Source organism: Peromyscus eremicus, chromosome 7, assembly GCF_949786415.1.
Source record: "Peromyscus eremicus chromosome 7, PerEre_H2_v1, whole genome shotgun sequence".
In the NCBI taxonomy this organism is placed as follows: Eukaryota; Metazoa; Chordata; class Mammalia; order Rodentia; family Cricetidae; genus Peromyscus; species Peromyscus eremicus.
Window position 1 is genome coordinate 69449361 of NC_081422.1, and position 26207 is coordinate 69475567.

Here is a 26207-nt window from a genome sequence, read left to right on the forward strand (position 1 = left end):
GATTTTTAATTTTAGTTCTCAGTTTATAGACTGTGTACCAGAGAAAAAGTTATAAAACAAATTTCATTAAACATTTTTGATATATGACATTACAAATCACTTCCTAAGGAGAAAAATTAGCAACCTTACCTGTCTTGAATATTGTTAATACTTTTTATTACACTTGAACAAAGCTTCTGTGTGTATAACCCTTAAGACAGAGACTGCTGTTGCTGTCATCTCTGTGTTATAGTTATCTGAAGTAAAGGCTAAGGCAAGTATGGTAGTTGGACTAGAACTTATAATTCTAATATGATATAATATGTCAATGTAATGTAATATAGTATAATATAGTTCTAACATCATACTCTGTCATACTAAAAATTTCAGTACTCTTTCCTTTGCAAATTGTTTTATGATTCCATAATCATAAAAGAAAAATGAAAAAATTGAGTGAGTTTTAATCTATATAAAATATACTATTTTCTGTTTTGTTTCTGTCTTCTTTTTTTGAGACAGAATTTCATGTTGTTGTCCTTACTGGCCTGAAATTCACTATGTAGCCCAAGATGACCTTAACCTTAATCAGTCCTTCTTCCTCAGTCTCTCAAGAACTCAGGTTACTTGAGTACACCACTACACCTAGCTTTCTAAACACCACAGCGATGAGCAATGAATTTTTTTTTTTGTTTTTTGAAAGTACTACATTATGTCATAGTAGTTTCTCAAAAGGAAGGTTTAGAAATCTGTCAGTACAGAGGCTAATCTGTCTTGTACAGGGGTGGGCTGAGATAAATGTTTTCCTGCCCAGAGACCTTTCCTTTAGGCTCTCTGGAGGCTTAGATCGCCTCTGCTTTCCGTCACCCACAGCCTTTTTATTCTCTTTCCCCACCTTTAAGTTTATCACTAGATCATTTACATCGCTCTTTTACTACGGAGTGCTGTTGGTATAGGTTTGCAGAACTTACACTATTGTCACATCACAGCTGCTCTGGAAATAGCTCTACATGGTGTACACCTAAATCCAGATGTCATTTCAGCTCAAAACCCAAGTAGATTATACCTTGTTCACTATTGACAATGAAACCCAGGGCCGGGGAGATGTCTTAGTTGGTAAAGTGCTTGTCATATAAACACAAGGACCCAAGTTCAGGTCTCCAGCAAGGACATAAAAAGCTAGACCATTAGTACATGCCTGTAATCCTAGCTCTAGGGAGGCAAAGACAGGCAGATCCCCGAAGTTTGCTGGCTGTTTAGTTTTGATGAATTGGTGAGCTCCAAGTTCAGCTACAGACCATGTCTCAAAGCAAAAGATGGAAAGCAATAGAGGAAGATACTTAACATCGACTCTTGACTTCCACACTTCCACATACATGCACATGCATGTGCACCTATACACACACACACACAATTCAAGTCTAGCTGAGCATGATGGTGCACACCTGTAGTTCTAATGGCTTGGTTGGCATAGCAGGAGGATCATAAATTTAAGGCCTGCCTTATTTACATAACAAGTTAAACCTTCTTAGTGAGACCCTGTTTCCAACTGAAAAAGGGTTTGGATGCAGGTCAGTGATAGTGTTTACCTAGCATTGGTTCAGTCTTCAGTACTGCCATTACTGGAAGGATGGAAGGAAGGAAGGGAGGGAGGGAGGGAAGGAGGGAGGGAGGGAGGAGGGAGGGAGGAAGGAGAGAAGAGAGAGGTGGGGAATAGGGAGGGAGGATCTAGAGATGATTTTACATAAAATGAGAATATAAGTACAGATTTAGTTTGGCCTATATCAATGTCTCCCTCAGCCAACTGGATCTAACTTGTCCTACATTATGATCTATTCATAAAACCCAACATTAGAACTTAAGGCTATTTTTTCTTCATTTCCTCTGTGGGGTGTGTGTGTGTGTGTGTGTGTGTGTGTGTGTGTGTGTGTGTGTGTTGGATGTCAGGGAAGCTCATGCCAAGTGGCAGTCAGGACAATTTGCAGGAATCACTTCTCTCATTCTACCACATGGGTCCCGGGGATTGAATTTATATCCTGGGGCTTAGTGGCAAGCACTCTACCTGCGGTACCATCTTCACAGCCCTGTACTCATATTTTCTTTCCTTTTCTTTTTTCTTAGTACTTTTTTTTTCTTTATTAAGAAATTTTTTATTCATTTTACATAACAACCACAGATCCCCCTCTCATCCCTCCTCCCACTCCTCCCCAGCCTTCCCAGCTCACCCCCATCCCCTCCCCCAAAAAGGTAAAGCCTCCCACAGGGAGTCAACAAAGCCTGGTACATTCAGTAGAGGCAGGTCCAAGCCCCTCCTCCCTGCTTCAAGGCTGTGCAGCATGTTCCACCATAGGCAATGGGCTCCAAAAAGCCAGCTCATGCACAGGGATAGATCCTGATTCCACTGCCAGGGGCCCCTTAAGCAGGCCAAGCTGCACAACTGTCTCACTTATGCAGAGGGCCTATTCCAGTCCCATGCAAGCTCCACAGCTGTTGTTCTAAAGTTCATGAGTTCCCACTGGCTTGGATAACAACTGAGACAACTGTACTTATATTTTAAAGGGCAATTCCTTCTTGGAGAGTCTAAGCAGACATTGCATGCTGCTTCACTGTGGTGTTAGTAGGATTCATGCATATTAATACATATTGTACTTTTTCTCAAAATCACCTGTCTGGCTTAGATCCAGAGAACAACTAGTTGAGACTATAGTCTTAGGACTTTTGGTGATTATCACACATTTTCATGATATTGAGCTTGAGCCAAGTGTATTGCTAGCCAAATACCATTTCCATTAATCTTCATAAAATAATATGTGCAAAATTTCAAATAACAATGTTTTCTTCAACTTTTAAAATAAGCATCAAAATAATTTTTCAAAGAAAATTGTAGATATACAGTCTATAAGTCACCTGTGGCTTAAGGCCACATGCTTATTTCTTACCTCCCCACAAGAATGGTTCTTGAAGGGTATCTGGGAAGTCACCAAGGCTTTGCAGATGATGAAACCACAATGAAAGATTTAGATTGCAAATGCTACCATAGAGAGATGACTATGCTGTCGAATTACCATCCTAGAACTTTGAAAATAGACATTATATGTAAATTTTTACCCCAAATTACATTTACTATATAAAGCAAAGCCAGGCTTTAATTTTAGTTATTTTTTTTCAGAGCATATTATTTATATACTTTGGGAACGGTAGTAGTACTGGGGCTAACCTACTTTTCTAATTTTAAAAGTGTCATGGCAGGCATGTTATATACCTGTAATCACAATACTCAGCAGGCCTAAGCAGGAGGACTGTGAGGTCAAGGCCAAGCTAGACTGTGTAATAAAATGCTGTCTCAAACAAACTAACAAACAAAACGCAAATTTCATATAGCCCAGAGTCTTTTTTTATTTTGTTTTGTTTTGTTTTGTTTTTGAAACAGGGTTCCAGGTCTTACTATATAGCTAAGATTGACCTTGAATTTCTGATCCTCCTTTTTCCTTCCAGTGCTGGATTGTAGACATGCACCACCATACCTTGCTTAAGATGCCTTTTCAATAAATTAATTATAAGTAAAGTTGTAATATGGCATGTTATATATGATTGTTAGGTGATTGATTTTTGCTAGCTTAAATTTTTTCCTTTTTGCCTTCTAGTTTGCCAGGGTTTGGATACCTGATCCTGAGGAAGTGTGGAAGTCAGCAGAGTTGCTGAAAGATTATAAGCCTGGAGATAAAGTGCTCCTGCTTCACCTTGAAGAAGGGCAGGTAAGGACTTTACCTTCATTTTGTGTTTAGACTGAAGAGCTGGAGGGTGGAAGAGAAAAATCTTACTATAATTCACTTAATCCCAGTTATAGTGTAAATGTTGGATTACTCTAATATTGTTATTTACTATTTTAATAAAAATGATACTTTTTCTGTACTCTACATAGAGGACAGTGAAAACAAGACATGCTTTAAAACAGCATCATTTTAGCTTCTACATTTATCATGATTATCAAATTTGCCTTAATATCTAATTTTAATACTAAAGATATGCCTGTGCATCCATATTTTATGTTTAGGACAGCATTGCACTTACTTCATATTAACTAAGTGCCAGTCTAAGATTTGGTATTTTGGAAATATTTACTAAGGAGCTGTTGTATATGAAGCATTTTGGTAGTCACCAGAAGACCTTACAAGCAGCCATGCCTCTGACTGGCTGCATTCTGAGTGAGTGAACTCATCTTGGTTCCAAAGCATTTGACAGGATATGTCACACTTTTTCATAAACAGAACTTTGTGGCATTCATTTTCTTTAAAGAATTTACAGTCCCAGTGTTGAGTGCTCAGCCCTATATGGGGATCTATATTACCCTGTCCAAGGCTCAAAGAACATTACAGAAGAGGAGAGAGAAAGAATGTAAGAGCTGGAGGATGTTAGGATAGGGTTTCTATGAAATGCTGTTTTCCTGACATGACATGGCTATTGCACCTTGAACTCATAGCAGTGACTGCTTGCACAGGACTAGGTCTAGAAACATTACAGCATGATAGAAAAAGATTGTATAAGGCCCCACCCCTCCCTGAAGAGTTACGGATGGTAAATGGTGTCTAGGGATGGGGAGTCATATTCCTCAGTGGTGTAGCCCAAGGAATATGCTAAGTTGCTCTTCCTTGAGTTAATAACCCCCAACCCATGGGGTGGATATTTAGAAAGGTATGTGTTTTCATTCAACAAATGCATATTAAAGTAACTGCTATTAGCTACCATAACTATGCTAAGAACTGTCAAAAGGCATGGTTTTTGACATCATTTCCAGGTAAGAGAGGAGCACACTTGCAATAGTATGGCACAAGATATAATACAAACAAAATAAAAGATAGGTCAGAGGAATGTATGATCAGAGGGAGCTAGTGAGTCAGGTAAACACTAAATGAAGGATGTGCACAGGTGACATTTCATTTCAGGCACCCTGGAAAGCGTGGCCATTGACTGGGAAGACATACATAGTCACCCTGGAAAGCATGGCCATAGACTGGGAAGACATACATAGTCACCCTGGAAAGTGTGGCCATTGACTGGGAAGACATACGTAGTCACCCTGGAAAGTGCGGCCGTTGACTGGGAAGACATACATAGTCACCCTGGAAAGCATGGCCATAGCCTGGGAAGACATACATAGTAGAGAACAAGCTGTGTTGTTAGGATGTGAAGTGAGGGTGGCATGCAAACCAAAACCAAATGGACTGGACAGTGCGAGTGTAATTCCTACCTGATAATTGTTCTTTTATGTATAGTTCACTGTGTTGGAGTTAAACCCTTTCCTTTTTATTTAGACAAAAAGGGGAAAATGTTGTGGAATATTTATTTATGCTGTATAAAGATGTGTCAGAGTGCTTGGTTTAATAAAGAGCTAATAGCAGCCGGGCGGTGGTGGCCTTTAATCCCAGCACTCAGGAGACAGAGCCAGGCAGATTGCTGTGAGTTCAAGGCCAGCCTGGTCTACAGAGCAAGATCCAGGACAGGAACCAAAACTACATTGAGAAACCCTGTCTCGAAAAACCAAAAAAAAAAAAAAAAAAGAGCTAATGGCCAATAGCTAGGCAGGAGAGACTAGGTAGGACTTCCAGGCAAAGAGAGGAACTCAGGCAGGGGGATCCCAGTGAGACACTGAAGAAGTAGACATACGGTACAGAGGAGAGGTAACTGAGCCACATGGCAGAATAAAGATTAATAAAAACAAGTTAATTTAAGAGCTAGTTGGGGAAAAGGCCAAGCTTTCATAATTAATAGTAAAAAAAATACCACAGGGAACTTGGTATTTTTGATAAAACTCTTATACTTCACTAGTGTATAGGGAGCAATTACAGTGTTTTAAAATACAAATAGTGTAGTTTGTGTTTTAGAGAAGGCACCATGAACATGGATTTCAGGAAAACATAGCTGAGACAAGGAGACTTGGTAGAGAATTAGACCAAATTAAGAAAGCCCTGAATGTCAAACTACAGAATTACAACATCCAACATTTATTACTCATCTGCTTCGTAGTATTAGACACTCTGTTTGACCTGCTGGGCTATATATTCTAATGTCAGTTCACAGCTCTATGGGTTGGTAGGTGATATTGTTATTGTTTGCCAAATAAGGAAATTAGGGTTCAGAGGCATCAGACAGATTTGCCTGAAGTCAGTGTAATTAACAAAAGCAAGGCATCAGCCTGGTATATAGTCAAGCACACTGTAGTCCCAGCACTTGGGAAGTAGAGTGGAGAATCAGAAGTTTGTGAGTTATCCTGAATTACTTAGGGCCAGCCTAGGATACATGAGATCCTGTGTTTCAAAAACAAAAACAAGCTGGGCAGTGGTGGCCCATGCCTTTAATCCCAGCACTCAGGAGGCAGAGCCAGGTGGATTGCTGTGAGTTCAAGGCCACCCTGGTCTACAGACCGAGATCTAGGCCAAGCACCAAAACTACACAGAGAAACCAAAACCAAAACCAAAACCAAACAAAAAGAGAAGAAAAAGAGGAGGAAGAGGAGGAGGAGTAATTCTTAGAACAGGGTATAAGTAAATAAAAATAGCCAAAGTCTCCCTACAACTAACCAATGTCTTTTTTAGGAAATAAAGTATTTTAGGTCCTAGAATACAATAGGAAAAAACATGGTCTTTGCAATATTAGAAATGCATATTTATTTGATAATGACTAGTCATTTCAGAGAAGCAGATTATATCCATTCCAAGAGGAAATTTTCATAAATATGTTATAGATGACCCTCGCCTTGTTAGTGTCTTCTTTAATATCCAGTTCCATTTTCTTCCCACATTGACCAAACAACTGCCCTATCCTCCCATGAAGACTGAGAAGAACATTCTGGGATGTCCTTCTGCTGTTCTGGAGTCATATGATGAATTGTGTTATCAAACCATGATGATCATGAGCATTTCTAAAACCCCACACCCTCCAGGGCTTGCTATCAGCCCATATTTTCACACTATTTAGACATAAACAGAAAAGGTAAATGAGGTTCCCAACCCCAAACATTACATTGTAGGTGAGCAGGCAAGCAGAATGTAGTGAGGGGAATTTAGAGGACCCGGACTGGAACAGTGAGGAAACAGTTGTGGATTGACAGTCAATGCAGTGAGCAGTCAGCCACAGAAAAGGACAAAACACTGAGGGAAAGGCACAAAGCGTCATGCCTTTCCTGTACTGTAATCCGTTCATACCTGATTGAATATTTGACCTCTCTGTACATCTTCAGTAGTGACAAACTAGCAGGTTCCATTATAACTGAACTTACCTTTCCCCTTTCTCATCTGTCCTATGCTATTTGTCCTTAATATATAGTAGAGTGGCAGCTTCCGTAATTGGCATTGTCAAAAAGTCCCATATGCCTATGATTTTATAATGCATAGTACTTCTTAAACTTATTTTGACATTTAGTGTGCATATTCACGTATGTGTGCACATATGCATTCCTGCCATGATGTGTGCATATGGCAGTCCGAGGACAACTTCAGGAGTTGCTTTCCTTTCACTATGTGGGGGTCAAACTCAGGTCATCAGGTTAACTGCAAAAACCTTTACCTACTGAGCCATCTTACCAGCCCACATGGTACTTCTTAATGTTTGGGTCCAGGAACCTCATTAACATCTAATGAAAAGTATGCATTATTGTTCCCAAATATGTACATGCAGTGTGACACATAATTTCAGAGGATTCTTGGAGCTCTTAGGGGGTCGTAGAGTGTGCCAAGCATTGCTTCTTTAATTTTTGCCACAACTTTTTGAGCTATTTTTGTTAAACTATCTTACAAATGAAAGCTTTAGTTTAAATAATGCACACAAAGCCACATGGAAGTTAAGGGTTTGAACCTAGGTCAGTCTGACTCCAGAGCTGAGCTCTTGACATCTATACTATCTATCTCTCCCCATACGTGGAGTGAAGAGGGAGATGAGAACTCATCTAATGGTTAAAATTTTGGGGTTAAAATCTCTAGGCTCTGACTTCTTTAACTATATTAACAAAAAATTATTACAGTGGGGCTGGAGAGACGGCTCAGTGTTAAAAGTATGTAGTGCTCTTCCAGAGGACCAGAGATTGGTTTCCTGCACCTGCATTGGGCAGCTCATGCCTATAATTCCAATTCCAGGAAATCAAATGTCCTCTCTAGACTCTGGACAGCTGCATCATGTACACACATACATCCTTACACACTACACACATGTGCATAATTAAATATGAAAATAAAACCTTAAATTATTTATGCATATTTATGTCTGATGAAAAAGCCACTCTTTATTGTTTGCCATTTTTACCAGTTTTTCTGATAATGGAAAAATGACAGGAAACAAATACATATAAAAGCCAAGAGGCAAATCAGAAAAAGGAAATAATCAAGTGCGTAGGCCTGTTTCATGTTCATCTTTATTGACATAGCTGTTCCATCCTCTGTCCTCAGGATTTGGAATACCGTCTAGATCCAAAGACCAAGGAGCTGCCTCACTTACGGAACCCTGACATCCTTGTGGGTGAAAATGATCTCACAGCCCTCAGCTATCTTCATGAGCCTGCTGTGCTGCATAATCTCCGAGTTCGCTTCATTGATTCCAAACTCATCTATACGTATTGTGGTGAGTGCTTTGCTGATGAGCTGCAAGCTTTCCTTTGGTGGAGGTAGTGATGGAAGTGCACACAGGCAAAGCCAGCTTGGTTGAATTTTTCATACATACAAAAATCACTTCAAAGTTACCAGAAAGGTTCACCAGTATTCACTAGCTAGTTACATTTCATGCCAAATAAAGTTATTTGTGAATTTACACGATTTCACTCAACATAAAAAGGTCCGTCTTTGGGACCCTCCCCTCCCAGTCACATCAGAATCAGTGCTGAAGTCACCCGTTCTTTTCATCTTGTGAAAACCCGCTCCATGAAGAGTAGATGTCCCCACACTGGCATTTGGTGCAGGTGCAGGATCGGCGCTGCCTTTATCCTCACCTAGACACCCAGGACGGACACATTGTGGTGAGCCTGTCTCCTTCCCGCAGCATTAGCTGTCAGCAGCCCAGCTCATGACGGTTTTCTCAGAAGTGAAGCTTGAGCATGTGTGCACGGCCTCAGTTCTTCTCCTGGCCCATCTGTCTGTGTTTTTCTCTGTCTACTTTGTTCGTATTTTTTTCCTCCCACTTCTCTGGCTCTTCTCCCTCATGACCATCCCTCTGTCTTACTAATCATGGTTCTTCTGAGGTCCAGATCTGGTGTTCATTCATTCCCGTGTGTCCGTTGGCTTGCTGACCCATGTCATGTTTATCTTGTCTTCACTGTTGTCTGTTTAAGCAGGCACAGCCATTTTTCCTCTCAGGAGGATTTATGTCTCATATATTCTCAATGATAACCTTTCTTTGTCCCTATTTAAATATTTTCCTTATTTTTCTTCAATTTATATTTTTAGACTTATTTTATTTTATGTGTAGGAGTGTTTTGTCTGCATGTATGTATATATACCACATGTGTAGTGTATCAGGTACCTGTGGAGGTCAGAAGAGAGTATTAGATACCCTGGAACTGGCGTTATGGATGGTTATGAACCACCATGTAGTGCTGGGAACCAAACCCAGGTACTCTGCAATAGCAGTGCTCCAAACCACTGAGCCGTCTCTCCAGACCCTCAATTTACTTTTTTGCACATATGTCATATTTTTCTATGATTTTTTTTCTTTTGAGACTCATATAGCCCAGACTGTTTTGGAACTCATTATGTAGCTGAGGATAACCTTGAACTTCTGATCCTCAACCTATCTCCACTTTCTATGACATTTAATGTTCTTCAGAAGCATGTGTTTTGTGGTGTGGAAAAATGCTCATGTAGAATCACAATGATTATAGTATATATTTTGTTTATTTCTGTTTTCACTGTATGACTACCAGTGTGATGTCCTTCTAAAAGAAAACCCTTTGAATGAATCTCTCATTACTTCATTGGATAAATTTCTAGAAATGAGCTTTTAAAATTTTTATTTTATTGTTTGTATGTATAGGGAGTGTGTGTGTGTGTGTGTGTGTGTGTGTGTGTGTGTGTGTGTACATGCATTTGGGTGCTTGCAAAGTCTAGAAGAGGGTCTGATTGCTAGGAGTTGGAGTTACAGGCAGTTGTGAGCTGCCTGACATGGGTGTTGGGAACTGAACTCAGGTCCTCTGCAAGAGCAGTGATCTTTACCCCTGAGCCATCTCTTCAGCCCCAGTTTGTTTTAACTAAGTATGAAGATATTTAAATTGCTTAAGACATTATTACTTCTTTTTTCCACAATGGAGATAAAACCCAGAGCTTTCCAATGATTGACAAGACCTCTGCTCTGAGCTCCATCCCTATCCAAGTCACATTATTTTAAACAATCTAGTCCAGATTAGTTAGGACTATGTATAATAATTTAGAATGCCAAGGACTGTGGTGTATTTTGATCTTTGAGCAATTCATTAGTTTAATATCAACTAAATTGAAACAAAGTTTTGTGCTGCCTTACTTTACCAAGTTTGATGTGCCCATTGGGATGTTGTTGACTTCATTTTCTTTCTCGCCCTTCTTCCCCAGGAATAGTCCTAGTAGCTATAAATCCCTATGAACAGCTGCCTATTTATGGAGAAGACATTATTAATGCATACAGTGGCCAGAACATGGGTGACATGGATCCTCACATCTTTGCAGTAGCTGAAGAGGCGTATAAGCAAATGGCAAGGTTGGTAGGAACTTCTATCATCATTTCATGGCTCTTGTTAGATAAGGTAATTTATTCTTTGCTGTGTTATGAGTATTTAAAAAGAATGAGGACTTGTAAATAGTTATTGCCTAAGTACCTTTGGCCAATTTGTCTCAGACTGTCTGGACTGTTTAATTAAATATTAACATCTCCCATTTATAAACAGATCATATAGCTTGTTTTTCAGTTGCCTTCAGAATCTCATCATGCTCCTGTGACAGAGCAGGGACAGGTGAGAGAGTCAGAGTTTAGTAATGACCTTAGTAAGAAGTGACTTCTCTAATGTCACTCAGCAAGGACCAGATAACTAAGAGACATAGGAGCTGGCAAAGGAAATTATCTGTTTGTAGCAATTAAAAATATATGTGTGTATACAGAACATCTGCAAAGTGTCTCCCGTCACCCACAGAACCCGAACCTTTGAGGGCAGAGACTGGGAAATAAAATAAATGACATGTTGTAATGTGAAGGGGTGGGTACATAAATAAGTTAACTAATTTCTTCTTCTTAGAAGGAGGAACTTGGTAAGATATGCCATGGGAAACCCCCAAAGCAGTTTATAGAATAGAAAAGAAGCTAACATTACAGAGGCTTTTATTTTCACTTTTGCAACCAATGTACATTTTTGGGCCAAAGAATGACATAATTTTAGAATTATTTCAATGAAAGAGCCCATTGAAGTTTTAATAATAATAGTACATTTTAATAATAATGATAATACTTCTAATAAGAGCTAAAGTTAACTATATACTTTCAATTTACTAACAAAATTTATCTTCATAACTTTTTGAGTTTGGTGTTGTTATTAAATTTCATATTACATTAAAACTTCATTTTACAAGTGGTAAAACTGAGGCTCAGAGAAGTTGTATAATTTTTCTAAGGTCTCATCAATAGGAAGATCATCTTTCAAATTCAATTAGTCTGACACTAAAATATTAGTATATTGAATATAAAATTACTAAGTGAACTAACAGTATATAATATGCTACATTATACCTGATAAATGCTATAAAATGGTAATGATTATCCGAAGTTTAAAGCTTAATATTGAGAAAGTTCCATCTGTCAGTGCACCCTCCTCTAGGCTGGCAGTGCCATCCAGTACTTGATTTTTCTAGTTCCAGAGGTGCAGCCTGAGACCCTCAGGTCAGAGAGGAAGTCCCGTGGACTGCTAGACTCTAACATTGATCTCTGAAGAATTTCATAATACTTCAAGAATTATACGACTTCTCAGAAATGCTTTCTTTGACTCAAGGGATCAAAGTAAGAGCTTTGCATATGCTAAGCACATTCTCAGCCCCAATGCTCTTCTTAGATCTGAAAGCATGGTTCTTTCCTCATTGTGGCAACCCTCAAATGTCAGTAGATTCAGCTTGCTTCCTGGCATTCTCCTCATCCCACGTGATATTCCCCATGAGTCAGTCAGTACAATTTCTTAACTGAAGGTTGTTGGTTGCTTTTTTTTTTTTTTTGCCTAATTTTCTCTTATAGTTTGAAAATATGCTTCAGTTAGGATATTTATCACTTATATGAATAAATCTGCACCCACAAAATCTGCTACAGTCACCAAGCAGAGTATTTGCTTTGGCTTAGTCAGGAATCATTTCTTACCTTTTTTTCCCTTACCCAATAAACATGCCGTCTTCCCCAGATATGAATCTTGGTGTTTCCCATCACCACTGTTCCTACAAACCCCTCACATCTTTAGGAAAGATACATTCATCATTACTGACAGAAATTTCAAAATCACAATCCAAAAACCTACCACTGTCCTGGACATGATGCAGCAACGAACTAGATAAAAGTCCCACCCCACAAACAAAGCCTGGAACAGAATAAAAGTAAATAAGGCTTAGGCTTGTCAGCTGTCACTAGGACGATTGATTATAGTGATATTAACCTTCCTGATTTGTGTCAGTATAAATTGGTGAGAACAAAGCTCTACTTAGGAACCATCATGAAGGAGGTAGGAGTATCCATATTTACAACCTACACTCACAATGTTGCCGACAGCATTAGACTGAGAGAAACAGAGAAACACAGCGAGTGGACAGCTCCTGCATCGGAGGGAAGAGTAAGCAGAACTTCATTTTACTAGGTGTGCTCTTTTCTACACTTTGAAATCACATCAGAGTAGCTTTACAGTAACAAGCACAGCAAGCTGGGGTAGAAGTCAGGGGGTGAGGTAGGAGGTTAGTCAGTGAGCTGAGTGAGAAAGGACAATTTAGTTCAGAATATTAATGAGGATGGTGAGAAGAAATAGGTTCTGGATATATTTTTAAGATGGAACTGGGAAAAAACTGGCTGATGAAGGGTAAGAAGAAGTGGGAGTCAGAATGACAACAGGATTAGTTCTGAGAGCTGGAAAGTGAGCAGTTCCCTTTCTAGAGATGAAGAAGTTACAGGACGAGTGGGTCATGTGTACGTGGTAGGGGTGGGAGGTAGCATCTTAGTTTATTTCTTTATTGCATGTGTGTGTGTGCTCCATGTTGGCGCAGCACCTGAGGAGGCCAGAAAGGGGTCTGGTGGCAAGTGCCTTTACCTGTACAGCCACCGTGTTAGCCCTGTTATAGGTGTTTTACTTAGAATGATCAGGCCCCATCTCCATTCTAAACATGCTCCTTACAGGACAGTGTGCCCTTGTGACATACTGTCACACTCTTACTTTTAGTGGCCCTGTTGACTTCTAGAGGAGAAAAGGTGAACAGAGTTCAGTGTCTGTTTTTCCTCTTGTATTCCTTTTCTCACATTCTTGTCTTTTCTCATCTTAAAACTATTTATTTGTATGTGGTGTGGTGTGGTGTGGTGTGTGTGTGTGTGTGTGTGTGTGTGTGTGTGTGTGTGTGTGTGTGTTAGCACAGAGGAAAACTTACAGGAGTCAGTTCTCTCTCCATGTGCATTTCAAGGATGGAGCTCAGTTCATCAGACTTAGTACCTAGCCAACTGGCTTCACCTTCTGAGCCACCCCACCTTTACCAATATCACAGTATTAGTTTGATTAAAACATCAAAATTTAGTTTTGTTTTCTTATAGCTATGTGGTGGGGTATTATCTTAATTTTATATATTTCCTGTCCTTTGTGAGTCATAGAGAGCAATGTTCATAAGTTTCATTTATGGTTTTTATTGAAAAAAAAAGTTAGTACTGTCTAATTAACCTGGATATAGTTTTTTAAAAAAGCTGTTTGTACTAATTGCTTCTCTCCTAATAATCACAGAACTTAAATCTCAGGATCTCTGTTTAATCAACTATAAGATGGAACAGTTTCACAAGTGGTCTAGCTTGACCGTACAGTGTAGTGTGAAATGTATTTGTTATTGTTATGTATGATAGTATTAATGCATGGGCATTTTTCTTCTTCTTGGTGAAGGACAGACCATGCTAAGGAGCGACATAGCAAAGCAGAGGGAGTCTACTAGAGACCTCCCCAGATCCCTGCAGTTAGGCTGTGACCACCCGCTGTTGGCATCCAGTCACCAACTTTAGTCAAACTAACTCCTCTGTTGTTTTCTCCAAAGAGGACAAGAGAGTGTCTGTCCTTCTCTTCCAGGGTTTAAAATTACATTGGCTGATAAGTGCAGAAACACTTGGAAAAATACTAATTGGAATTCAGATTCAAGTTCTTCCTTTCATCTTTGTGAAGCATCATCTCTTCAGTCTTCTTCCATCCATTCAGACATTGTCACTGCTTTTATTACTTCTGACTTTATTATGACCAGGCCTTTCTTAGGCCATCCCTTCTTTCATTTAGTTATGTGGTTTCTGAATGCTCTGGTATCCTGGGGTTCATTGGCTAAGTGGAAAATTACTCTTATGGATGATGAAATCTCTCCTGTTAACAATGGTGACTCAGCTACCATGTGGTGCCAAGTATCCTCGTTATATAATGGGTGTGGTGTAATGCATGCTACCTTGGAAGGATGGTTTTATACAGATGCTTTATGACTTTCAGTCAGTACATCCTAAGTCAGGTTTTGTACCACATGTGTATATGCCCTGTGTTATAATATTAGTATACAATGGCTCAAAGGTTTGTGTGCTGAAGATTTGGTACTGTTATTGAAAGACAATTGGATAATGAATGCACTGACTTCTTCAGTGAGTTAATCCATTGATGAGTTCCAAACTGAATCTGCTATTAGGAAGTACAACCTGGCTGAAGGAAATAGGAAGGAAATAGGCTGCTGGGAATATATCTTTCAAGGGTTTTTCTCATCCTTCCCCTTCTCAGTTTTGTCTGCTTCCTGGCTGCCATGAGGGGAGCAGCTTTGCTTTTGCTTCCTTGTTCTGTGCTGTGAGTCAGCATGTCCCAGAAACAAGGGACCCAAGTGAATATGGACTAAAATATAAAAAAATTTCCTCTCTGCATCAGTTACTTTTTTTTTTTTTTCCCCGAGACAGGGTTTCTCTGTGTAGTTTTGGTGCCTGTCCCGATCTCTATAGACCAGGCTGGCCTCAGAACTCACAGAGATCTGCCTAGCTCTGCCTCCTAGTGATGGGATGAAAGGTGTGCGCCGCCGCCGCCGCCGCCGCCGCCACCACCACCACCACCACCACCACCGGGCCACATCAGTTACTTTGATCGTTGCTGTAACAAGGCACGTGACAAAAGCAATTTGAGGAAGGAAGGGATTGTTTGGCTCACACTCTAAGGTCTAGTCCTTTGTGGCAGGAGGTCACAGCAGAAGAAACCACTTTGCATCATCAGCCAGGAAATAGAGATAAATGCTGATGATCAGCTCATTTTCTCCTCAGGACCCCAGCCCCTGGAATTGTATTGCCACACTTGTGGTAGAATTTACTCAATTAACCAAGTCTAGATAGTCCTTCACAGACATAACCAGGGATTCTAAATCTGATCAATTTAACAATCAGTTTAAACATCACAGCTTTAGCCATTGTCAGTTTGACACCAAACACATCACTTTAAAACCATAACCTTTCACTTCTTGTCCCCTTGGCTCATGGCTAGCTCATGATGTAAAATGCAGTCAGTCAAATTCTAAAGTTACCATAGTATTTGGCAGTCCACACACTGTTTAAAAATTCCAAGTCCAAGTCTCATGTGAGACTCAAAGCCATTTCTTAACTACAAGCTCTTATAAAATATAAAACAAGCCGGGCGATAGTGGCACACACCTTTAATCCTAGCACTCGGGAGACAGAGCCAAGAGGATCTCTGTAAATTCGAGGCCAGCCTGGTCTACAGAGTGAGTTCCAGGACAGGCACCAAAACTACGCAGAGAAACCCTGTCTTGAAATACAAAAACAAAACTATATATATATAAATATATATATATTTATAAAACAAATTACATACTTCCGGTATATAATGGCACAGAATGAAAATCTCCATTGCGGCAGGTAAGAATGGGGGCAAAATAAGGAATGGTCAGAACAAAGCAAGACTAAAACTCAGCAGGAAAAATACCAAATTCTGCAGTTCCGTGTCTAACATGGTTCCAAAGGCTTGGGTAGCTCCACTCTTCCAGCCCTTCCAGCTTCACCACCCACAGTGAGCAAATAGCTCTCTTTTGTGGTCACTCCATTCTCTGCATGCAGCTCTCCCAAATCAGTGCCTCCCGGTCTGACATCTCCAACATCCTGGGGTCTCCATTGTAACTTAGGCTTCATCTTCACACACAAAACATAATAGTGGTATTCTATTACTGTATCTTCAGCCATGAATGTGATTGCATTTTTTAAATGAAATTAGCCAACAAAATGGATTCTTATCTGGTGCTGTGAGTGATTGGTAGGAACAGGAGCTTATGGGAAAATCTACTTCACAGATCATTAGCAGATAGATTTGAAATATTTCAAATGATTTTATACAACTTTAATTAAAAAATTTTTCCCCCTAAATTCTTCTGTTGTGGATCCAAAGAATATTCCTCTTTTATTCTATGGTAGCTGACGATATTATAAAATGCCAATGAAAATGTCCATGAATAAAATACTGTAAGATACACACATGGAAAATTCAGAATGCCTGTAATACAGAGTTGTTCTTAGTTATATAATTCTCGTAAGTTAATGATATATCCTTCTTTTCTGTCTTGTTTATAGGTAGTCATTCTTATTACGAAATACTATGTTTTTAAATATAGTTTCAAATAAATACATTTATTTGTTTCAAATACGTTTATATGTTTCAAATAAATATATTTGCTTCTACCTTGTATATATGATCTAGCAGAAACTCACTCTGCCTCATGGGGAGAAAGGCACGTAAGTCATCGCATTCTGAAGTAGATGCACTGGCAGTCACGCTTATTTGTTTTATAGGGATGAACGAAATCAGTCCATCATTGTAAGTGGAGAGTCGGGCGCAGGAAAGACGGTCTCAGCTAAGTATGCCATGCGATACTTCGCAACTGTAAGTGGTTCTGCCAGTGAGGCCAATGTCGAGGAAAAGGTCTTGGCCTCCAACCCCATCATGGAGGTAAGAACAACACTCTCGACCTTTTTATATAGTCTCTGATTAAGAAAGGAGCTGAAAACTTGATTACTGTAGTACATGTCAGAAAGTCTAAGGTTTCCAGCCACTAAAACTAAGGGAATTATTTTCTGTCTATTAGTAAGAGATCTAGGAAAAGTGAAAATTCTGAAGGTGGGTGTTTTGAGTAAATCCTAGATGTAGAGGAATCTTCATTACTCCATAATGTACTTCTAACTTTCAGAAAGAATTCTGCCTATAATACCAGGCAGCACTTCTTCATGTCTATTGTTCCTTGTACAGAGGTAAAGTTACTCATTCCTCCCAGTCCTGAGTACTTGTTTATACTCCTTCCAAAACAGGATTTGCTCTCAATCAAGCAAGAGTGAGTTCTGTATCCTTTTACCTATGATACATTTTCTATGCTTAGTTCAACCTCTTTAGCTACAAATTTTAATTTTTCCCCAAATCTGAATTACATATATAAACCCTAATCACATGAGCATTTTTTACTTTTAGAAAAAAATAAAACTGTTGCCAGGCAGTTGTGGTGTGTACTTTTAATCCCAGTACTCTGGAGGCAGAGGCAGATGGATCTCTGTGAGTTTGAGGCCAGCCTGGTCTACAGAGCTAGTTCCAGGACAGCCAGGGCTACACAGAGAAACCCTGTCTCAAAAAAAACCAAAAAAGAAAAGCAAATGTGTTATACAGGTGTGTCTTAGTAAAGAAATTCAAAATTATAAATTCTTGAGAAAGGAAATAACTATGAGAAGATAATGTACCTTCAAAAGTCGGATGGGTATGATGGTTTATGCCTGTTATCCCAGCATTGGGGAGGCTTAAGGGAGGAAGACCACCATGAGCTGGAGGCCAGTGGGCAGCAGAGTGAGAATCTGCCTCAGAAAAACCAAACCAAGCCAAAGTCAAGGCCACATACAAAGTAGAAATGCCTGTGCCAAAAACAAGGGGATTGGATGTATGACAATTTGATGTTTAAAGATTTGTTGCTGGAAGAGAATTGCTTGTTACTAGTACTTCAGGGAAGTTATAGCTTTGTGAAAAATGAGAAAAATAGATTTCATTAAATGGAGAGAAATCAGGACAGGCAGAAACAAACCCTTCATGTAAAAATTCACACGGGCATGATTTCATCCCTGTCTTTTTCCTATCAAGTTCTCGTTCTCAGCCACACACAGATGGACTCAATTGACTGATGTGCCTTGGTACAGGTGGTTCTTGCAGTAAACTGACGAGAGGTAATTAATTGTGCCTGGTTTGCAGTGCTGTGTGTGACATCCCTAAACCGCTGCTGTGACCTCTGTCTACATGGCTGCCCCTTAGAGCAACAGGACTCCCATTCCTGGATGGCCTACACAAGATACTCTGAGGAAGTGGAGAGGCTTCCAAAGTTAGGTGTGCTGCAGGAAGGAGGAGGAGGTTTCTGTTATAACATCAGCAGGAGGGAGCGGGTGGCTGTGCCACAGGGAAGTAGTAAAATGTAAAATTAAGGTTTTGAAAGGATTTAGCTCTGTATATAGTAGTGGATGCTACTGATGTTAATATATATAATTATATAGGAGCAATACATTTTGTGGAGCCAGTTTTTAACTTGAGTTCAAAAACAACAGGGCTTATTTTAGGCTTTTATCCATTTTCCCCTAGTGCAACAGATTCCTAGTATTTGACAGAGCCCTAAGACATCCTAGTTCCTAATATTGGAATATCCTAAAATCTTGATTGTCGGAGCTTTAGGAAGTCCCAGGTTTTCTAGGATAAATCATCCAAAACTAGAATTTGAGTTTGTTTTGGGAATACGTCCCAATGACCTTTTTAAAATAACGTCAAAAGCAATTTTCTACCTCTTTCAAAAAACAGCTACATTGTTTTGTTGTCATGGTTTACAGTAAATTTGAGTTTTGTTAGTAGGAATGATATTAAAATTTTAAAATGGACACAAACACTTTTTTTTAATAAAATGTAATTAAGAGGAGTTGTTTGCTGAGATGAGCAAAAAAAAAAATATAAAGGTTCTCTTTCTGTATTACTGTTTACGTATTTGGGTTTAGATCAAGAGTTCCCTTGATAAAGGACCATTGAGGGATGTAATTCAGCAGTAGACAGCTTCATTACAAGTCCCTGGGTTCAGTTCCCAATACCATATACAAAAAGTAGAGAATTTTCCAGCCTGGAGAGATCACTCAGAGTCCTCACTGCTCTTGCCAGGCATGGTGGCTCATTACTGTGATCCAAGCTCTTGGAGACCGAGGCAGAAGCAATAAGAGTATTTTGTGTTCCTGCAGAGGGCCTGGATTTGGTTCTTAGCACCCCATAGTGGTTTACAAGCACCTCAAACTCCAATTCCAAAGAATATAACACCCTGTTCTGTTCTTCTCTGGCACCAGGCACACATGTGTTGCATGTACACATAAAATAAAAGTAAATGAATTTTTTTTAAAGTAGAGAGTTTTTAGCAACTGCAAACAGGTTGTTTTTATTTAAAAGATGGAAATAGAATGTGGGAGGCAGAAGTAGTGGCATACCAACTGTAATCCCAGCATTTAGAGGGCCAGGAGTTCAAGGCGAGTCTTGGCTACATGGTGAGTTCGAGGTCAATCTGGACTATATAGCCCTTGTCTCAAAAAAACTAAAATAAGCCAGGTGGTGGTGGTGGTGGTGGTGGTAGTGCACGCCTTTAATCCCAGCACTCGGGAAGCAGAGGGAAGTGGACCTCTGTGAGTTTGAGGCCAGCCTGGGCTACAGAGTGCGTTCCAGGAAAGGTGCCAAAGCTACACAGAGAAACTCTGTCTCAAAAAACTAAAATAAATAAATAAATAACAATTTTGATGACTCATGTCTATATTTTCAGCTTTTGGGAAGTTAATGCAAAAGGATCAATATGAGTTGGAGTTCAGCCTGGGCTAAACAGTGAGTTACAAACTAGCCAGGGCTACATAGCAAGATCTTGTCTCAAATTAAAAACCTAAACATATATGCACCAAACATAGAGGTATCCAGTTTTATAAAAGAAACACTGTTTGATATAAAACCACAGATTGACCACAACCTAGTGATAATAGTGAGTGATTTCTACTCTCACCAATACACCGAGAACAAAACAACTAAGCCAGGAAACTGGAGTCAAATTGATATCATAAATCAAATGAGCCTAGCAGATATCTACCAAATATTCTACCTAAACATTAAAGAATACATATTCTTCTCAGCAGCTCATGGAACTTTCTCCAAAATCAATCACATATTAGAACAAAGCAAACCTTAACAAATAGAGGAAAATTGAAATAACATTCTTCATTCTATCTGACCATAATGGAATAAAGCTGGATATCAACAGCAATCAAAACCACACAAATGGCACAAACTCATGGAAACTAAGCAACACACTCATGAATGATAATTGGATCAAAGTCGAAATCGTGAAGGAAATCTAAAAATTCCAAGAATTGAATTAAAATGAAAACACAGCCTGCCAAAATCTGTGATTTTGATATAATGAAGGGAATCCCAAAAGGAAAGATTATATTACCTAGTGTCTGCATCAAAAACATGAGAGATCTCAAATTAATAATTTAAGGACACACTTGAAAGCCTTGGAAAAATAAGAACAAACAGTTCCCAAAAGAGTAGTCAGGAAGAGATAATCAAAATCAGGGCTGAAATGAAGAATAATAATAGAAAGAATCAATAAAATGATGATTGTTCCTTGAAAAGATTAACAAGATTAACAAACCTTCATCCAAATTAAGTAAAGAGAGCACAAATCCAAATTAATAAAATTAGATATAGAAACGGAGATATTACAACAGACACTGGGGAAATTCAGAGAATCATAAGGACATTCTAATTAAAAATGTTTATATTCGACAAAATTGGAAAAAAATCACTTAAAAATGAATTTCTAGATATATATGGTCTACCAAAGCTATATCAAGATGAAGTTAATAATTTAAATAGACCTGTAACCTCCAGTGAGATAGAAACAGTAATTAAACCCCCCCCCCCATAAAAAAAAGCTCAAGACCAGATGGATTCAGGACAGAATTCTACCAGACCTTGAAAGAAGAAATAATATCAATACTCCTCAAATTATTTAGTATAATAGAAAATGAAAGAACATTTCTAAATTGTTTTTACAAAGCCAATATTACCCTGATACCAACATTATGGACAAAGGCTTAACAAAAAGGAAAATTATAGGTCAGAATCTCTGATAGATATTGTTGTAAAAATTCTCAATATAATACTTGCAAACTCAATTCAAGAACACATCAAAAAGATTATCCATCATGCTCAAGTTCACTTGGTCCTAGAGAAGCAGGGATGCTTCAACTGAACCATAGCCATAACCTTCCTATAGCATAGCAGTTTCTTGTTGATTGAAATGAAAAGAACATTAGAGTCTTGTGGATATAGTACTTTTTTTTTTGGTTTTTCCAGACAAGGTTTCTCTGTGTAGCTCACTTGGTAGTCCAGGCTGGCCTCGAACTCACAGAGATCCGCCTGGCTCTGCCTCCCAAGTACTGGGATTAAAGGCGTACGCCACCACCACCACCACCACCACCACCTGGCGGATATAGTATTTATAAGACAGAAGAAACAACTAGAAAATATAAACAAAAGATACATCTTTCCATATTAAGTCTAAAGGTTAGAATCATGTCATTATTCTTTAAATTTTTATTTTATGTATATAATGTTTTGCCTGCATGTGTGTAGGTACACCACATCCTTGCCTGGTACCTACAGAAGCTAAAGGGTATCAGATTCTCTGGGACTGGAGTTAGAAACAGTTGTGTGCTACCACGTGGGTGCTGGGACTCAAACCCGGTTCCTCTGGAAGAGCAGCCAGTGTTCTTAACCACTGAGCCATCTCTCCAGCCCCCAATGTTTTAATTTTTTAAAATTTGTTGGTTAGCATATAACATGACAAGCTTCCTTATGGCATTTTCATGCATAATTATCTTAGGTTGAGTCCCTGCTCCTCTGACACATACCTGCTCCTCTCTCCCATCTTCCTGTCCCTGACACTTACACTTTTCATCCCCAACATTCCCCTTTTTACTTTCATAAGCTCATCTCTTCCTCTGGGGATGCTAGTGCTTCTCAGGGAGATTGAATGGGACTACTCTGACACCCAATTCAAACTGACTGCATTTGCTCCGTCCATCACTTGTTGTTCTGTTTAAATGTTTTACTCGGAGACAAAAAGGTCTGTTTTAGCCCTAGCCTGCCCACTTCTCACAGTATGTAGCATTGCTTTAGCAAGTTGCCAGTCTAGTATGAGAGATGGACAGTACATACAGGCTGAGGAATAGAAACTGTAGACTATTTCCCCCTTAGATACAGACATGAAATTACACAGGGCAGGGCCTGGTAAGCACTCAATGATATCATTGATACTGCTGCTTTTACTACAGGTAACCTTGTATTTACTTTTTGACAGAATATATCCTTTCAACTGAAAATTCTGTATTTATTATTAATCTCATATTTCTAAATAAAATACCAGAAAATGTATGGCATACTAAGTTTTTTATAATGTCAAGAAGGGTGAGCTAAGTCACAGTTTATCAGAATGCAGAAAATAAATGACTGAGGAGTGAGTGCTCAGCCCTAAATGGGACATCTGTATTTACACTCTTCCCCAAATGCTCAGGAACATCACAAAAGAGGGAGTAGAAAGACTTTAAGAGCAGAGAATAGGGACGGCTGCCATAAAACGGTGTCTTCTAGACATAGCAGGGCGACAGCAGTCATGAACTCTCAGCAGCTGTGGTTGCCTGCATGAGACCAGTACAGGGTCTGAGCACGTTAGAATCCCAGCCAGGATGGTGGAGGAGTTCCTGAAGCCCTGCTCCTGCCTGAGAGCTCTTTGTAGCTGATGGCTGCAGAGGGCTGGAGACTCAGTTTCCTTCAGGGGTGTGGCTCCTGGTAGATTGTCCATGAACATATGGGCAGCTCTGATCAAGTTCACTTCGTTTGAAAAAAGGACATTTGAGATTTTTTTTTTGTAGTGTAACTTTGCTTTTTTGAGTATAGCACCATACCCAAGAATTGGTCACTAAACAATTCATGAAGTTATTACCTGTGGAGCACTTTAGAAAGTTACTCTAAAATACCCAGTGGAAATCAATCCAACCAGTATCCATGATCGTTCATTTCATAAAGCTGTAAGTTGAAGAGGAGATAAGTCTGAAGCAATATAGAATGCACTAAAAATGTTAACCCAAATTCTAATAATATCCTCATTGCTGACACAAATTCTGACACTCTCTTCCTTCTGTTTGAGACAGTGAGGACACATTTTCTTTGACTGTCAAAGCATCAAGTATGTGGACTCTGTGGCTACGGTCCTGTTGTTTTATCCCTGATATTATTCTTTCTCTTAACATTCTGCACTATTTCTCTTCATTATGGTTTTGATATACTAATCCTAACAGAGTTTGCACAAGGGGCAAATGTTAATCTTATATGAAATAAAGTTATTGAGTGTTTAATATATATACATAATGTGAATGCTTGCTCTTCTAACTACACTTGTTTTTTTGTTTTGTTTTGTTTTTGCCTTAAAAGGGAAATTTACAGAAGCATGTCACTTTCTACTAAATTAAAAAGCAGACATGTGCCATTAAAATTTTAAGGTTACATATAATATTAAGAAGAAAGTTATATTCTCAGTATTTGGTTGAAGATATTTTACAAGTTAGATAAAACCATCAAAACCAGTGCTGGGCTGGAGATGTTACTCAGTTGGAAGAGTACCTGCCTAACATGAACAAAGCCCTGCGCGCATGCCTGTAAGCCTAGCACTCTACAGGGAGAGGCAGGAGGATCAGTTCAAGGTCATCCTCAGCTACATAGCAAGTTCAGGGTGAACCTGGACTACATAAGATGTCTTTAAAACAAACAAACAAACAAACACAACCCCCAAACAATAACAACAAACAATTGGGGTCTGAGGAGGTAGCTCATGGATAAAATGTGAATCAGACTTTAGGTCCTAAGTACCTACATTAAAAAGCTGGGGTTGGTGGCTTGCCTGTAATCTTAGTGCTTAGGAGGTAGAGACAGGGGATCCCTAGGGCAAGCTGGGTAGCTCGACAAGCTGAATTATCAGCTTTGGGTTCTGTGAGAAACCGTACCTCAGTAAATAAAGTGGACAGTGGTCAAGGAAGTCACCTGACATTAACCTCTGGGCGTCATGCACACATGTACAGTACAACTACACATGTGTACTTGTACACATACACACATTCACATTATATTCAAGAAAGCTCCCATTTTTTTCTTCTGGTTTCTGAAAATGGCATTCAAATTGAGTGAGTAAAGCCAGGCATGTTGGCACATGCCCGCCTCTGTACTTGGGAAGTAGAAGCAGGAGGATCAGAAGTTTAAAGGCATCCTCAGCTTCATCAGGAGCTCATGGCTAGCCTGGAGTATGTGAGATGCTGTCTTAAATGAAATCAATCGGTAGAATGGATAATACTAAAACCTGCTAATAAGCAGTCCCATTTGACCTCTGTTGCTATAGGATAAGGTGATAGAACTGTCTAGTTCTAAAGAGACCTTTTATACCAAACCAGCATTTCCAGGGAAATTTCCCTTTGTCTTGATGATTTCATTTACAAGACAGTCTTCTGAATTTTTGATGGCTAGTGACAAGATGGTGTATGAAAATCTCACCACTGCTGCATCAGTCCTGCTACTCCTGAAATTCATTTCTATGAAATGACAAGACTAAGATAAACTGTTGGCATCTACCTGTGCAGTCGGGGTCCAAGCAGACAGTATGCTGCCTACAAGGGAAGAATTTGTTTTCATATTAAAACTATCAGTTAAAACTAAGATATATATTCTAGTCCTTCTCTCTCTGAGTAAGCTTTGTAAATGAAATACAGTACCCTTCTAAAATCTTGTTTTCTCTCTTGCTTCTTAGTCAATTGGAAATGCTAAAACAACCAGGAATGATAATAGCAGCCGGTTTGGGAAATATATTGAAATTGGTTTTGATAAGAGATACCGAATCATCGGTGCCAATATGAGAACTTACCTTTTAGAGAAATCCAGAGTGGTATTCCAGGTAAGCTGGATGTGCACACACATTCAAATACTTGTGTGGATTTTTGGATTACTATATAAATTACAGTTATGTGAAGTTTTCCTGGGGAGATGGGAACAAGCAGCCCACAGAGGGCACCAATGACAGAATAAAATAACTATTTTATGGAAGTCCAATTTGATGGACCAGTGAGTTTATTAGGCTTATTTACATAGCATGGTTGACCCCAAAGCAGCTGTATTACTATGAAGTCCCATCCCATCATGAATGACAACCTCATAGAAGCGGCATCATAGAGCCTCCCTTTCAGGTAATCTTCCATTTTTTATATATTTTAGCATCTCCCAAGATCATTTGCACTGGGGGAGGGCAGAGCAGAAAGTAATTGCTGCAATTCCTGTGACCCCACCTTAACTTTTCCTATTAGTGTATATCACAGCTTCATCACCATTACTTAGGACCTAGCTACATCTTTGGGGTTCTGCTCAATTTGTTTTCATGGCTACAAGAGCTAACATAATCTCCTTTCCAAGATGATGGCCATTTATTGCCCAAGGAAAAAGCTACACTACAACAGTTATAGAGCCCTTGCTTGCTAGTGTGATATACCTCATTTCTCAGTACTCTTGAGCATATTCTCACAGTATTACTGTAAACCACCCTTGGATAGGAACATAAAATGGTTACTGCCACAGGTAGGGACTACTGCTTCAAACTAGTAGTTCTTGAGAGTGGGCACTGATTTTGGTTTATTGTTTCATATTTTACTAACTTTTAAAGTTTCTGTACAAAGTAATGGACTTCATGATGACATCCGCGTACATACATAAATTGTTCTTAGCTCCACACCACTCCTCCATCCCCTGCTGTCGTTCCTGTCTCTTGCTGGTGTGCTTTCTCTCCCCCACAGGGTCCTCCTGCTTTCATTCTCACACATAGATGTGTGCATATCTGTCTATCTACATATATCTTAAAGCTAGA

At 39.2% G+C, this 26207-nt stretch overlaps 1 protein-coding gene across 1 annotated transcript in view; it reads left to right on the plus strand.

Moving 5' to 3' along the window:
* The window catches only part of Myo5a (myosin VA), a 113652-nt gene that overhangs the window by 861 nt on the left and 86584 nt on the right, over positions 1 to 26207 (plus strand). The window contains exons 2-6 of the mRNA XM_059269055.1: positions 3621 to 3731; positions 8415 to 8586; positions 10542 to 10686; positions 16999 to 17155; positions 25104 to 25247. Coding sequence (XP_059125038.1) covers positions 3621 to 3731; positions 8415 to 8586; positions 10542 to 10686; positions 16999 to 17155; positions 25104 to 25247 — 729 coding nt within the window. The remainder of the gene's footprint in view (positions 1 to 3620; positions 3732 to 8414; positions 8587 to 10541; positions 10687 to 16998; positions 17156 to 25103; positions 25248 to 26207) is intronic.